This window comes from Pelmatolapia mariae, linkage group LG15 (assembly GCF_036321145.2).
Source record: "Pelmatolapia mariae isolate MD_Pm_ZW linkage group LG15, Pm_UMD_F_2, whole genome shotgun sequence".
NCBI classification, from domain to species: Eukaryota; Metazoa; Chordata; class Actinopteri; order Cichliformes; family Cichlidae; genus Pelmatolapia; species Pelmatolapia mariae.
The window spans coordinates 13,966,491-13,979,208 of NC_086240.1; the positions used below are offsets into that span (position 1 = coordinate 13,966,491).

Below are 12,718 nucleotides of genomic sequence, written 5' to 3' on the forward strand. Positions count from 1 at the left end.
TTGCATAAAGCTGGGTGTGCATGTCCCCAGTGTATGTTAACCCCTTCTTCTTTCACACTCTGATTCCTATCTCAGTTTCTGCCTGACCTCTGCTCTCCTGCATTCAGCCTTTTCTGTTTGTTCCCCATCTCCTCCAACAACCACAGGCATACGCGCGCACACACAGACACAAAAACATACAGCCAGTGTGAGCTCTGGCAAAATTAAAATTGCAGAGCTCCTTTTGAAACCATATTCAGAGAGTTTCCTGGAAAGCAATATTCATGCTGAAGAGCCCGGTGCATCTTATATCAGCCTTATAGATGAAAGGACCATTCATCATTTGTATGATTTTCCCTTTTTGTTCTTTGGGTTCCCCCCATAAGGGATTTTAATTATAAAAGTCATCAATAACCGATGGCAGCTGTCATCCGCTATCTGTCTGCTGATAATCACACCGCTGACAGTCCTCCCTCTAACAGCCTTGGAACTGGCCGTCATAATGCGAGCCTATCCCTCTGGATGACTCTTTGAAACGAGTGTCTGTCAAGCAGCGCTTTACATTTCTGAACATACAGTTGGAGAGCTGTGTATGTGTGACGGACTGTGCAGGCATTTTAGCTAAAGCGACAGTTCAAAGAAATATTCATGCAGTCCTGGTTTTTTTTTTTTTCATATTTACATCTGCATTGCCTTTACCAGCCTTCTCTAAACTATAAAAACATGATTTATGCCAGTGGAAAGCAAAATCCATTGGGGGTTTCACTCTGCACAAACTCGCAATCCCAATTCAATAACATTACTGCAAGAAAATCCTTTGGCCCATGCTGCGCTGCAACCAGGCAAAGATCTATTGTTCTAGAGAGCCCACGCATTATCAATGATGTAAATAATAAAACAGAATATATTGACCGATGCACAGTGTGTTTCCATTTACTCCAGCCTCTATGCCAAGTTCAAGGTGCTGCTAAACAGCTGCACCCGAACTCCGAAGTGTGAGGGAACTATCCGAGGTGCTGAACCCGCCAAAAAGAATCAATCAATGAGAATTAATGCAATTTTTAATCCACTTTAAAGCAGTAAATTTACAAAGAACCAGCACTAAATAATGACCAGCTATAGAGACGCTGAAAGTCTTTTGAGCTCAGTATTTCTGTTTTTTTTCTTTTGTTTTGTTTTGGTTTTTTTTAGATAATTTTTCCTTTTTAACATCGAAAAATGTGGAAGCAGAACTTCTCTGGTGAACTAAACTGTTAAGAAAAACAACCCCAGGACAAAAACCAAAACAACATGGTGAGGATTCATGGGACTTATTAGACTTCACCACGGGAGCTGAGAGAACCACAGGGTGAGCAGGTGCACACAGGCTCACACACACATGTTGAACAGAATAAGCTGAATGGAGACAATCACTTTCACATATACTGTATGTACAAGAATAAACCAACAGACTCCTTTAGGCTGCAGATCTCAGGAGTGTTTCAGTCTTTCCAAGAGGAAAAAAAAAAGATGATAGTGGGGGTTGAAACAGCCTGAACCTCAGCTGGTCTGGATCCCTGTTGGAGCCCCTGGCAGCCCCAGAAAATACCAGATCCTTCACTGAGGTTGTGGAGGTTGGACGTGGGTCAGCGCCCGGCGCTCATACAGGTATGCCTGCAGGGTGCGATGCTTCCTGAGGAGAGGAGGAACCGTCTCTTTTCAGCCATTAAAGGAAAAACAAACGCCCCCCTGGAAGGTGGAATAACGCCATGTCTGCTCATCATATAATGCATTCACCCTAAGGATATTTGGGTTTTCTCTCTGAGCAAACAAGACTTCTTATTTAGCCCTTCATGACTGTACAGAGACACAGCGCCACCTTGTGGATAAGTAAAGCTTGAAGTATTTGAAGTTGATGGGGGATTTTTTCTTATGAATGCATATTTCCCAATAAGCAACGTACAGACAAAAGAAAGCAAGAGAAGAGGACAGAAAGAACAAGCTCAGCTTTAAACCTCAGCCTCTCAGATGACCCCGCTCTGCACTCAAAGCATTTCTGATCTCTTTTAATCTATTAATGACTCCACAACTCACCAGCCATGATTATGGCCAGTCACATATGGACGGGCACTCCACATACTTACTGTACAAGGTCACACACTCTGCTGTCAAGTATTAATGTAGTAATACATTGATTTAATCATATTATCTTCATATTATTCAAGCTGGTGGACATTTAAATTCATCTAACAGCTGCATACCAACCTGGATTAATTGCTTAAAGGACAGTCACTATGAATGTGTGTATATGATGAGGCTTTTTTAGATTTCTGAAAATAGTGCGTCTTGCAGCACAACATTAATGGATCGTGCCTGTGAACACCATCGTGCACTAAATGGATGGCTTTGTTGTGCACTGCGAGGTACCCTATAATTGCTTCACACTCTTTCTCACACACACACAACCTATTTTGCAACACTTGCACGCACATCCATCCCACTGCACTGATTTCACAGGGTTTAGAGGCTTTTCTACCCCTGCTTCTTCCAACAGCTTATTTATCCACTTCCTGACTCCAGCTCTTCTCTTTCACCCCAACAATTCCTAATTTATAAAAAAAAAAAAAAAACCCTTCTCTGTACTTCCGCTGGAGTACTTTAGCCCGAGCACTCAATAACACCATCTATCACGCTCTCAGCACCTCCACTCAACCCTCACGTCCATTCAGCCTCTCCATTCGCCATCCCACTTCATTTACAACACATTTTTACCAGACCCGACATAAGTGCTGAGACGGAAGTCCAAATGTCAGCCAATTAGCATACCTAATTACATTTCAGTAATAATGATACCACATTAAAAGGACTAAGAAGGGGGGAACAAGTCAAAGTGATTATCAAAACAACCCCTTGCCTCTTTCAAGCACCATCACTCCCTTTTCAGTAGCAGATGTGCAGAGAAGGCACTTTGTCGTTTGACAAAAATGTCCAAATATCACAGTGTTCATTAAAGCCAGGCCACTGATACAGTAATTTCAGCAATTTTAGCACCTGCAGTACTGACGCACACACACACACACACACACACACACACACACAACAGCAATGAGGCAGATCAGAATGCAAATGCATTACAGCAAAACAAACTAAAGGAATTTAAAAAAGAAATATGTAAAAATCAAATGAGACAAAAAAGTCTAAACAGGTCATCTCTCTTAGCGTAGACAGTATATTAGTATATTACAGTATATCAGTTATTAATTTGATTCATTTCTGACAGAGGAGCTGCAAAATATCAGATACATCCTGCAGCAAATCAGTGTTAGTAAGTGAGCTACAGCCTTCTGTCTTGTTTTATCAAGGCCTTCTTTATCACAGCGAAATACATTTAGGTGAACAAAACAAAATTTTAACACCACACACACAATCAGACTAAACAAGCGGCTAATACAAAGCATCTATTCCACTGGAGGCACAGGGGGTCGTATCAAAACACCATTCAGCGGCACTAAGAGCATTAGAAAGACTCAATTTGGCTTTGAAAAAATATTTTCTGCTTGATGTTTCTCTGCTGCTGTCCATGAATTTGTGTGATGATTGTGTGTGTGTGTGTGATGAATGTGTGTGTGTGTGTGTGTGTGTGTGTGAGTGTGTGTGTGTGCGGGAGTGGGTCAGACAGTCTAAGCTCTTTATCCAGGTTCAGTGGCCCGCCGCACATTACAGGGACGAGTAAAGTGAAAGGACTAGCGTCAGCACACTAAATAAATCACTGTGGCCAGAGCAGTAAATTCAGTTATAATGCTCGTCTTTGCTGTGAAATAAAAATGCTGCCTGGCACAGAGCCAGAATCATCTGCGAAATCCTGTTGCACATATCCACTTGAGCGCATTTATGCCCATCCAGCTGGGCAAATTTTCTACGTTATTAAAAGTGAACCTAAACCAATTCTTTTTTGCATCCGGCAGATGTCCGAGCGCCTTTTACTTCACTAAAACCATCTGTCCCATTCACAGTGCAAATCTGTAAAGGTATTACATTTAATTTCCTTCTACTTTCACCTGAATTTTGTTGTTTTTTTTTCCTTATTACGTATTCTTGCAACAGGCAAAAAGGACTTGTTGTGTCAGATGGCAGAGTTGCGTCTGTTTCTTAAAAACAAAATGAGGTGTTTTTATTTTCCTTATTTTCTGTGAGCGACACAGAAAACAGGAAAACTTGGAAATGACTTACTTATTACCACAGGCCTGACTGACCTTTACGAGGTCAAGGATTCACAATCTGACCTCTATTTAAAAGCGCTAAATTTACCGCCAGAGGCAAAAGTTTCTACTATCCAATCACAATGAGACGGAGGGAAAAGGGGGACAGAGGTGTCTGTGGGTGAGAGATAAGAGCCTGCATGAGACTCAGAGTATTACAGAAAGAGGCTGAATGTGTCTCGGGGTCAAAAGCTCAGGTGTCAGGATTTTATCTGTAAAGACATTGTTTGGCACGTCCGTCAAAACTATCTGAAGCTTCAATCTGGCAGACAGCATCAGAGAAGATACTGTATCGTGGAATCGGTGTGGCCTAAAGCTGTGATTTTGCCCCATGCTACAGCACCTAATAGTTTGAGATAACATAAATACTCCTTTCATTATATCTTTAGAGTCACTTAATGCTGCCTGTGTTGCATAAAATTTTAGAGTTGAGTTAGAGAAAGATTTGATATTGCAATTCTTCTTCTTCACTTAAATAACGCAGGAATACACTCTGACCTTCGTGAAAGAGTGACATTTAAAAGAGCGTCTAGAGTGGATGAGTGTGACCCACCGTACATATTGTACAGGAGGGACCCTCAGTGACCTAATCTTGTGATACGTCACTCAAAACCTCACTGACTGTCAGGTTAAAAGAGATTATGATCTGATCTGCAATAGAAGCTGCCACTGGGAAACTTGCATGGTCTGAACACAGATACCCATTAGTGCAGGGACACACATACACACACACACCCTTTTATCAAGCATAACGTGCTGTTACAGAAGCAGAGCCTGAACCAGACATGCCCCATAAGCCCACAGGGTGAAAAAGAGAAAAAAAAGCCCCGTGCTGGCTGTCATGCGACTGCCGTTTATGGCAGCGAGTCACAAACACAATCTGGAAGTACAAGGAGAAGAAGAAGCAGCAGAACAAACAACAACTCACGCTACAGCGTTGTTCCCGAGCAGACCCTCTGCCACAGTTCTGCTCTGGTGGCCTTGAAGACTTCCTCTGGGTTTGTTTAACCACTCAGTTAAACTGCTGACACCCAGTCTTATTAAAAAATTACAAAAATAAAACGTTGCACTAGAGCTATTTTTAACACAGCGATTATTTCGGTGTCTATGTAAATGTGGACACGTGTGTGTGTGTGTATGTGTGTGTGTGTGAAGCCACGGTGTGCAGAGCCACAGACGATAAATAGTGGTGTCACAGCTAAACAGGAGGCTGGCATGGCTCAAGGTGACCGTCTGCTCGGGCCTTCCTTGGCTGCGGCCGCATCATAATGTCGCCCCTGGCAACAGGATGTCAAGCTGGCCCTGTGCCAACCCAAGGATCTGTGCCAGGCCCACTAGCAACTAGGAGCTTAAAAGCTGGTGTGTGGGCTCGCTCTCTCTCTCCACCCACCCACCATCCCAACAACTCTGCTGGTCCAGTCCTCATTTTCCTGCTTTTCCCGCTGCCGCTCTCATTCCCATTTCATCCATCTGAAACTCTCAGTATGGGGCTCATATCTTCCAGATGTGCTGCCTCTCTGTTGCCTATGCACTTTACCCTCTCAGCCTTTTTTTCCCCCTGCTAAGCATCTTCCTTTACCAAAATTACACAATGCAGAGAAAACTCATGCAGGTGTGCACACCCACCTCAATGAGATTTAGCAAACTTGTCCACTTGATGGGCCGGCAGACGGCAGCGCCCAGAGGCGTAGGCATGGACGTACGCCTCTTCCGCCCACGACAGAGAAAACAGGTGAGAAATTGTAATAGCAAAAACAGCGCATCGCTTTTCTCGTTAATGAGAGACAACAAACAGGCAAATTCCACAGCATATGGATGAGTTCAGGCTGGGAGGTATTCAAAGCGGCCTTGCCGTTCTCTGCCATATGGTGTCACTAATTGCGATGTTTTTGTTTTTTTTTTCCCTTTTGTATGCGACAGAGAGGTGCACCAAAAGAGCTGGTTAAAGGGAGAAAAACACAAGCCCAAAACTGGGGCAAAAGTTTTGATTGTTTTGATGTTGCATTGAGCCGTTTCTTTCTTCTCAAGCGGCCGCCAAATTGAGCCTTTAGGGAGAACGGTTTAAAACATGGCGATTTCAGATTGTTATATTCCCTCGAGATGATGAGGAAATATGTTAAACTAATCGCGGTTTACAAGACATGCAAGTGACATTAGATTAGATATATTTATACAACTAACCAAGTTTTCTTCCCTCAAACACATGTGAACATAACAATTATCCCAGTAGAGTCACATTGTCATGAACAAAGGCTACATACATTTCATCTACAGCTGTCTTTTAGGGTACAAGCTCAGAACTATATGATACTGGAAAGAACACGTTTTTATGTTGTGTTTTACTTTCATCTGCAGATTAATGAAAAAAATAAGTGCTCCTCTTTGATTCCTACAAAACATCTTGATTACATTATCACAGGTTTAGCTCTCGCCTCCCAGGAGATGAACGGCAACCAGAACACATCAAACAAATGAAATTAGATTCCGCTTGCCCGCTGTCAACAAGCTAATTTTATGCTGTACTCAGAGGCGAGAACATATGAGATACATGAGAGCTACATGTTATGAAAAAAGAAAGAATAAAAAAAACTACAGAGTACAATCAAAAAGTTCCACGACTCAACCCATTATAAAGGAAAGACAATACTCCTGATTTAAATTTGGACTAAACCTAAATACCTGGAGAAAGTACATGTACAGAGGCAACTGTAAAGGGGACTGGCCACTTCATTAGGTACACCTTGCTAGTATTGAGAGATTTTGGTCCATATTGAATTGATTATCACACAGTTGCTGCAGATATGTGTGCTGCACATGCAAGCATGCGCATGTGTATGTTCCACCACACAGTAAAGGCCCTCATCTTGATAGAGAAAATGCGACCATGGAGGCCATTTGAGTACATTGTACTCATTGCTATATTCAAGAAACTAGCTTGATGTGATCGAGCATTGTGACATGGTGCATGAGAAGATGTGTACACATAAAGGCATAGACATGATCAGGATCAATACTCAGGTAGGCTGTAGCATTCAAACAATTCTGTGTTGGTACTATGGGGCCCAAAGAGTGCCAAGAAAATATCCCCCCACACTATTATAACATTAAGAGTAGTTTGAATCAGTGGTAAAAGGCAGGATGGAGCCATGCTATCGTGTTGTTTCTCCAAATTCTGACCCTATCCTCTGAATATCACAGCAGAAATCAGAGTACATCAGACTAGGTAATGTTTTCCAATCATGTGTTGTCTAATTCTAGTGAGCCTGTTTGAATTGTTGGCTTAATTTCCTGTTCTTAGGTGATAGGAGCGGCTCCTATTGGGTTCTTCTGTGGCTGTAGCCCATGTGCTTCAACGTGGTGTTCAGAAATCCTCTTCTGCATATCTTGTTTGTATTCAGTTACTGTTACAGCTCAAAGCAGTCTGGCTTCAGTCTTGTCCTCTGACCTCTGCCATCAGCAAGATATTTTCTCCTGCTAGTCATTGGATAGTTTCTATTTTTTTGGACCAGTCTCTGTAAGCCCGTGAGATGGTTTTGTGGGGAAATTCTCAGTAGGTCAGCATTTTCTGAAGAACTCAGATCAGCCGTTTTTGACACCAACAACCATGCTGTGTTCAAAGATACTCAAATCACCGTTCTTTCCCATTCTGATCCTCAGTTTAAACATTAGCAAGTCGTTTTGATCATGTCTGCATGCCTAAATCCTTTTAGTTGTTGCCATGTTTGATGAATTAGACATTTATGTTAAGCAGCTGAACAGGTGTAGCTAATAAAGTGGCCGGTTAATGTAGATCAAGTACAGATTTTGCTTTTTCAACACATTTAGTAAGAACGATGCATATTCCAACCACAGGCAATATATCAGACTCGAATATAATAGGCACATACTAAATTTAGCAGAATCAAAGATGATCTACGCGTTGTATTTTTGTGGTAACGGCTACTGCGGCTACATTAGAGCAGCATTGTTCCCACAAACCCTCAGTCTTTCCATTTATAAAGACACCCACAGCAACAGAAACAATTTTATCTGAAATGCTTACAATTTGTGAAACCATTAAAGCAACAGTTGGTAAAAGGGCCGTTTGCTAAAATGAGATAAAAGTTTCACTAACTGGAGCTGACACACTGCCAAAAAAAGTAGGATCCAGTCAGAAGTCTGTGGCTGGAACAAACCACTGTCATGTTATATACATCCTTACAGCACTCAGTAAGAATCCTATACCTATAAGTAGTAGAAGCTTGCCAGATATCTAGAAACACCACCATTTAGATGCCGATGAAACATTATCCACCTCTTTGAAATGGGGGTGTCTCCCTGTGGATTAATTTGTTTTAATTCTGAGAAGTATGAATAAATAATGGAATCATTTGACACCCTTTCATTGTTGCAAATGGTTAAATGCGCACTCAATGCGTGTCTGCATCAATCCGTCTTTGCACTGGAGAGACGGCTCGAGGGGAGGCTTCTAAAATTAGATCCATCAGCGTACAATCGAGATTCAAAGTGTGCACCCACACCTGCACACAGTGATGCAGGGGAACCACGTGGCTGTTGATGCTGTTCTCGGCTTTCACAGAAACTGCCACCTCAGAAGCCGTACAGTGAGCAGCCATATTGGATCTCAGCTCTAGTGTCACCTGACTTTCCTGCTACTTTGCAAGCGTCATCAATCTGATCCTGTCAGCAAAGGATACATGATCCCGGCACACTGAGATACACCGTTTCCCACTGGAAGCTTGTGAAACTGTTAAAGCCATGCTGTTTCATTATTAGCAAATGGGAATAAATGCTAGTTATCTGCTGCAAAAAATACAATAAAATAAAATTTTAAAGAATAGAGAATAAAATTTTAAAGAAGAAATAAAAGTTAGAGGTTAGAGAAGATTTTTTAAAAAATAGTTTAAGCTGATTATTTTAAATTAGCCAGATTGGATGTAACTGTGCCAGCAAGCTGAGGATATAACTGTCCATTATGAGGAGACCTGCTACTACAGCCGAGTTAGGCTGTGGAATAGACTTCATCCTGTCAGCTTCTCTGAGGATTAGCTTTGCTATTGTCTGCTTCCCTGTCAATCAACATACAGAAACATATATATACACACAAACACACACACACACACACACACACACAAACACACACACACACACACACACACGCACACTGCACTCCATGTGTGCAATCACTAACACAGATAGACCAAACACACAGCGAGCAAGCAGGCAATTAAAACAAACACAAAACACAAACAAGAATGGGGTAATAATGTTGTCTCTCACACATTTACTCATTACCATTTGATCAAGCTTTTTTCCCCATTGAAAAAGAAAAAATATATGTTAAATAATAAGCTCTAACCGCTGCAGGTTTCTCCATCTCGATTTTAAAAAAGATTCAGAGCATTTAAAATAAACCAAAGCACTGATAGGGCCTGAAGGTGAGATAAAACAGAACTGATTATAACCCCAAATTTCCACTTCACTTCTTATGCTGCATGCAGTGACATTGCACATTCCACTGATTTATGTCCTTCTCATACCAAACATTTATCAGCCATATGAACTTGAATTCCAGCATGTCATGAGGATGAGATGAAAGACAGATTTTTCCACGCTGTCTCTACCTCATTCTGCTCTGCTGTGTCATACCAAGCTCTAGGTCACCTCTAAACACTCTGCAAAACCAAGTTAGAGCATTGTGAGTAAGCATTTGGCTCCTACCTTGCAGCTTCTGCATCACGTTGGTAATATCCCGAGCAGAGTGTCCGTAGTGCCTGGGTGATGCCATGCTGCTGTACTGAGGTCACTAAAGTCACGTCCCAGCTCCTGTGAATCACCCTGGCAAGATCCTCATGCTCTGACTAGGACTGCAGCAGTTTAGAGTCTTCACACTGACCGCAGGGTGTCAAGACTGAATCATGCCAATGTTGCTGTTTCTTTTGAAGTCATCCCTGTTACAGTAGCTGTCTGCAATCCTCACATTCTGCAGAGCTCCTCCCCTGGTAATGATGATGTAAGTGCAAACTGGATGTGTATGCGAGCATGCATGCGTGTGTGTCTGTGCACTGAACATCTTAGAGGCCCCCCTCCCTTCCCTGAGCCTTTTACTCCTGCAGACCGTATAGCTTTGTGGTCTGCATGTACTGCCACCTGCTGTCCAACCAAAAGGAATACGCTTCCATCTTAGACCTCAGGATAGGGCTTCTTCTCTCGCCTTCTGGTTCTTCCACACGGGAAGTTGTCTTCAGTTGGGCAAATGTGCGTGTCTGCAGAGTGGCAAAAGAAAGAAACAAGAAAAAACAGAATGAGTCACAGCAAATGTGCGATGGAAGATAAATCCCACTTTAAAAAGGGCCGACATTAAAGAATCAAACCTGTCAGCACCAATACATGTTAAGGCTACTGAAAATTTATCAGACTCAATTTGAGGGTAATATTGGTTTGAGCATTAATTTGCTGAAATGGTTAAAGCCAAACTTGTGCACTCACTCCAGAGTGATAACTACGCCTTCAGCCAGACAGAAGGACTGATGTATTTGCTTTATTAGTGGTGGAAAATGGATGCTATTACCAAGATTAACTGCTCTTAAATTAATGAAGATAAAATGGAGGCAAAATGGATGAAAATAATTAGCGTTAATGATGCATAGAAAACAAAATCACTTACATATTTGAAAGCATGTTGTTTTGAAAATGAGCTAAATGGCTTTACCACATAAAAATCCAGAAAGTATAATAATTTGTTGGCTTTGTTTGATGATTAAGGAAAGAATTTCAAGCTCCAACCTGTTGTATAAATCACATTTGGGTTGGTTGCACCTTGAAAATACAGCTTATTAATATAAATTCATTGTAATAAATAAAATAATACAATGACTAGATGATCATATATTGCCTATATTTTTCTCCTTACTTAAAGGAATAGACTGGAACCCTGTTATTAATCATTTTTCCTAACAGAAAAATTGTTATTTCACTGGTATTAATAGAGGTAGACCATCTCTAGCATGATAAAATCTAAATATACATAAGCATACAGAGAACGTGCACACGTGTGCAAAAGTATGACATAATGCTGCTTGATTTCAATATAAACTAGAAGTTTCAGTTGCTACATAATTCATTGCTTATTGGGCAGCTTTGTGAATTATCCCATGACATCACCTTTACAGTGTGCTCAGGTTAAAGATTGGATGGGGTGCAGGTGGCGGTGGGGGGATTGGTGTCTTTTGCAGATCAAATCCTTGAAAATAAGTGAGCTGGATCCTAACCAAAGGACATTTCATTTTAAATGTAGTTTTAAAGGAATCACACATATATTTTGGGGCTGGAATGACAAAAAACATTAAGAACAAACCTCTGTGAATCAAGCAATAAAGCATCTCCCTTAAAACACAATGTCCAAGATATACTACCCAACAACAGATCAATGCCACTCTTTGAAATGCAAGAGGGAGGTGCGATGAACCACTGGGCTCTGAGCACTTATCGCGATGTGTAATCCCATTAGACAAGTCCTTTCATCATCATCTCAGGAGAGCTCTTAGAAAACTAAAAGAGGGAGCTCCGTCCAGAGCGTCATTCCACAAAGGCAGACACGGAGGAGGATGCCTAGAAAACAGAAAAACTAATAAATGATCGACTGAAGCTTCTTTGATTTCACTAAATGATTGGCAGCAGGTGAAAAGGGCTGATTTTAAGGATGAGGATTTGCCTTCCACAGTATATCTGCAGATCTGGATGTCTAGATTTCGGCAACATCTCGGCAGCCTTTTTTAAGCTTTTGTTGCGTGCTGTTGTTTTGTTTGTTTTCTGCAGTGACTGTGTAAAAATTATATTTACTGGGGGGAAATATTTGTCTTTCAGCCAAAAAGCTGTGGAGAGAAGATGTGGAAGAACATGAAATCCTCAAAATAACTCCCCCAAACAAGATGAATTGGTGTTTTACTGGTAAACCTACCAAAAAAATGTTCTAAACCACAGTGTAAGACAAGGCAAAAACAAAACAAAACAATAATCTATTCAAATTACAGGCCTGCCATTGCTACTGCCATAGAAAATATGGGGCAAAAGATTTACCTTGGTGAATTCAGTATCAGCTATACAGGAACTCCTGCCCAATAAATGTACATGTGTCAGAATCAGCCGTTTGACCTGTCAGTGCACTGAAATGTTGTGGGATTTTGCTGGATTGGCCGGCTGCTCTGCAGCAGGAATGGACTGCTGATTCCTACATTTTTACACAGCTCAGCTCGAGGTGACCTCTACCGTTCAGCGCCCCTGTGGACCAAAACAGATTCAGCGAAAGAGAAAGTCGACAATGCTGCAGCAGAGGAGAGCAGAGACAAAACACTCAGGTCAATGGGAAACCATCCAAGAGTAACCCTTTTAAGGTCCGTTTTCTTATCTAATCATTGCACAGCCAGAGAGCTGGGAGCAAGACTGCTAGCATGGTAATCTCTTTCATGCATAGTCAGCAGTTTTCTGAAATCTCATTAGAA

General features: G+C 41.6%; 1 protein-coding gene across 1 annotated transcript in view; it reads right to left on the reverse strand.

Moving 5' to 3' along the window:
* The window catches only part of syne1a (spectrin repeat containing, nuclear envelope 1a), a 134,586-nt gene extending 124,388 nt beyond the window's left edge, over positions 1-10,198 (reverse strand). Inside the window, exon 1 of the mRNA XM_063496078.1 lies at positions 9,939-10,198. Within this exon, the coding sequence (XP_063352148.1) occupies positions 9,939-10,005 (67 nt within the window). The 5' untranslated portion in view covers positions 10,006-10,198. The remainder of the gene's footprint in view (positions 1-9,938) is intronic.
* Between the last annotated feature and the right edge of the window lie 2,520 nt (positions 10,199-12,718).